This window comes from Topomyia yanbarensis, chromosome 3, assembly GCF_030247195.1.
Source record: "Topomyia yanbarensis strain Yona2022 chromosome 3, ASM3024719v1, whole genome shotgun sequence".
NCBI lineage: Eukaryota > Metazoa > Arthropoda > Insecta > Diptera > Culicidae > Topomyia > Topomyia yanbarensis.
Genome location: NC_080672.1, coordinates 305,972,839 through 305,976,044, shown reverse-complemented (window position 1 = coordinate 305,976,044; position 3,206 = coordinate 305,972,839). Strand labels below are relative to the sequence as shown.

Genomic DNA, 3,206 nt, shown 5'->3' with positions numbered 1-3,206 from the left:
GCCCCGCTTCAACTATGGATAGACCGAGAAACCTTCACATTGAATGCACTGTTAATGAAATTGAAGGCACAATGCCATTGGCGGTTGTTTACCAAACCAACAGGTGCTAGGATATGATAATATAGGTACAGTTAACAATACCCCTGTTTATCATAATCACTCATAACATTCACTTATCTCGATAAACATCTATCGTAGTGCAGTTTGCTCTACCCGAAAATTATTGCTATCAGTAAAGTTGCAACACACTAACATTGGCCTACATGTTGGCACATGTTGTACTGACGATAGTATATAATCAAATTAAATTAATTGAACCCTTTTTATCACACGTGTCGAACACCGCCCACCAAGCGCCTTTGTAGGAAGTGGAAGTAGATGGTATTTGATCAGTGCCCTGATGCCGTCAAACAACTATCGAAGCTTCCACGGAAACGATGTCCCCGTTAGTGCAGCGAAAATTAATACAAATTTTGGTATTGTCGATACCCTTTTGTCTGGCCGTCCAATACGAGGATGAAGAATTTGAGTTCGATTTGTCAATGCTTGGCGAAGGATTGTACGAACCAAGAAATGGAAACCACACTCAGAAACGACTGGACCAGTCAGTTGATTCGGAGGCTGAAGATTCTAATCCAGAGGAAGCTGGAAACTACGTAGAAGGTGATATATACCAGCCATTGGTGGCGAAAAATGCCATTAAATTCAAAAGTAAAAAATGGAAGAAAGGCATTGTTCCTTATGAAATAAGTGATGAGTTCAGTAGGTTTTCACTATTGAGAACATTCTTCGATAGTCATTAAAACAGCCATCTTCTGCAGGTTCGAGCGAAGCGCAAAAAATCCGAAGCGCCTTTCAAATCTTTCGTCAGAGAACTTGCGTTCGATTTGTTCCCCGGGAAAATCAACCGGATTACATATCCATCGAGAGTTCCGTTGATGGATGCTGGTCAACGGTGGGCCGTGCGGGTGGAAAGCAAGTTCTCAACTTACAGCGAAATGTCTGCATTCGTCGAACGGGAACCATTATGCATGAACTGATGCATGTTTTAGGGTTCTTTCATGAACATACCCGCCACGATAGGGACCAATACGTGAAAGTAAAAGTACAAAATATAAAACCTGATTCGTTGGGGAACTTCAGAAAGGATAGACAAGAGCGCACTACAACGCATGGAATATCGTACGATTTGGGCAGTGTGATGCATTATTCTCCGACGGCGTTCAGCTGGAATGGTGCCCCAACTATCGAACCGAAGGTACTTTTTGATTGTTTATTATGAAACATCTTCATGTACATGTGCGTCATTTTGAACCTGGGATGGCCCACCTCACACCCATACACATCTTTTGTAGTGTGGAAGGTTTACATTCAGATATCTTTCGATAATATTTTTTCACTCATGAGAGATTCCTTCAATCTTATTTCACTTCCGTGTATGCCCATCTTTCTCTCTTATAAATCCAAAGGTTTCTGCTTCACAAATATCTTGCAGGCCTGTTTAAACTCTCTTAGGTTATTAATCCGCTTGGCGTATTCTGGTAATGTATTGAACAAATTGTAGCCTTTATAAAATAAGGAGTTCTGCGTGCAAGATTTCTTTGCGCTCAATAATCTCAGTTTGCCGGTTTGTCTGGTTTCATACCGGTGCACATCTCTTCCGTACACAACAGTGCTACACAGGTACTGCGGCGTCATTCCATATATTACTCTGAAGATGAAAGCAAGTGTATTATATTCAATACGTTGCTGAACTGACATCCATTGTAAACAATTGAGCATCAAATGTCGTGGAGTTTGCTTGCTGTTTCTTGGATGCTAAGAAAAGAATAGAAGCACAGCTTTCCGGATGGTATTGTTCACGTGCTCATTAAAACTTATTTTTTCGTCCTATGTGCCCGAAAGATATTTGATAGTTGCAACTCGTTCAACTATCTCTCCCTCTATTTCAACTGTTTCAGTACTTTCATTCATCTGCCGCGTAGTTACAATAATATATTTGGTTTTGGTAATGTTCAGTTTGAGTTTTTCCCACTTCAACCAATCACTAAACTTCGTCAGCTCAAGGTTCATTAGCCTGATGCACTCATCGAAACTATTACCGATGATAAACAAAACTTTATTTCCGCATTTATTTCCGTTTATTTCCGCATTTTCCAAAATGTTTCTCATATCGTAAATGTATAGGATAAACAAAAGTGATCCTAGTACACCACCTTGTGGTACACCAAGGTTAATTTCGCCTACCGATGATGTAGCGCGGTTGTACCTTGTAGATTGCGTACGTCTTTCTAAGTAATTGCGACACCACGCAAGAGCATTTCCTCTTACACCATATTTCTCCAAAACGCAAATCAGTTTACGGCGATCAATTGATTCAAATGCTTATTTCAAGTCAACAAAAATTGCCATGACAACTTTTCTATTCTCAGCGGCCTAAAATCTGCCTTTAATCGACATATAACATATATCTCAAAGTAACGTGAATCCCTAAACACTGATATAATGCTGGTATTATGCCAGAAATCACGAAATATAGTACTACTACTGTGCAGAGATTTACAGCTCATTTTGCATCACTAATGCTATTATATAGCACCAGCGTACACATGTCAAATTTGAAAGCCTAATATTGGCACTACTAATACTATTAGAAAGCTTCAGTTGGCTGTCATTGTCCGCCATGGTTTTAAAACCATTGCTTATGTTTCCTTTCGGTATGATGAGCAAAAAGGAAAAATTTTAAAATAAAATGTTCTGTTTAAAATCCTAATTGACTCTCTTGTAATGCATTCTAATGAATATCCTTAATGGGTTTTCGTTCTCACATGATATGAATGTTTTACGAAAATTACACATGTAAAGCTTACATGCTTTAAAGATCCTTGAAGCATGTACGCATTTATGCATTATTGATGCTAATATAGAGCTTTATTGCATTGTTAATGCCGTAATCAAGTTTCAATGCAACATTAGTGCAAATGTATAGCCAATATAGTGCAATGGCTTAATGCTTATTGTTTACGAGGGTAAGTATGCTGAACATTCCTAATGAGTTATTGCAAGCAAGCTTGCGAGAACTACTGTTAAAACCTGTTTTAATCCACCTAGTTGGTCAATTGTGCCTTTCTCATTCATGATTTAAGCTGGTAACGCTCAATATAACATTGTGGATATATACATAAGTGCACGATTGCCACGAACCA

The 3,206-nt window shown here is 38.8% G+C and overlaps 1 protein-coding gene across 1 annotated transcript; it reads left to right on the top strand.

Moving 5' to 3' along the window:
* The first annotated feature begins 437 nt into the window (after window positions 1-437).
* On the top strand, window positions 438-1,758 carry LOC131688037 (hatching enzyme 1.2-like). The gene is made up of 3 exons (XM_058972164.1): window positions 438-762; window positions 822-1,258; window positions 1,621-1,758. The coding sequence occupies exons 1-3, from the start codon at window positions 438-440 to the stop codon at window positions 1,756-1,758; spliced, it is 900 nt and encodes a 299-aa protein (XP_058828147.1).
* Window positions 1,759-3,206: the final 1,448 nt, after the last annotated feature.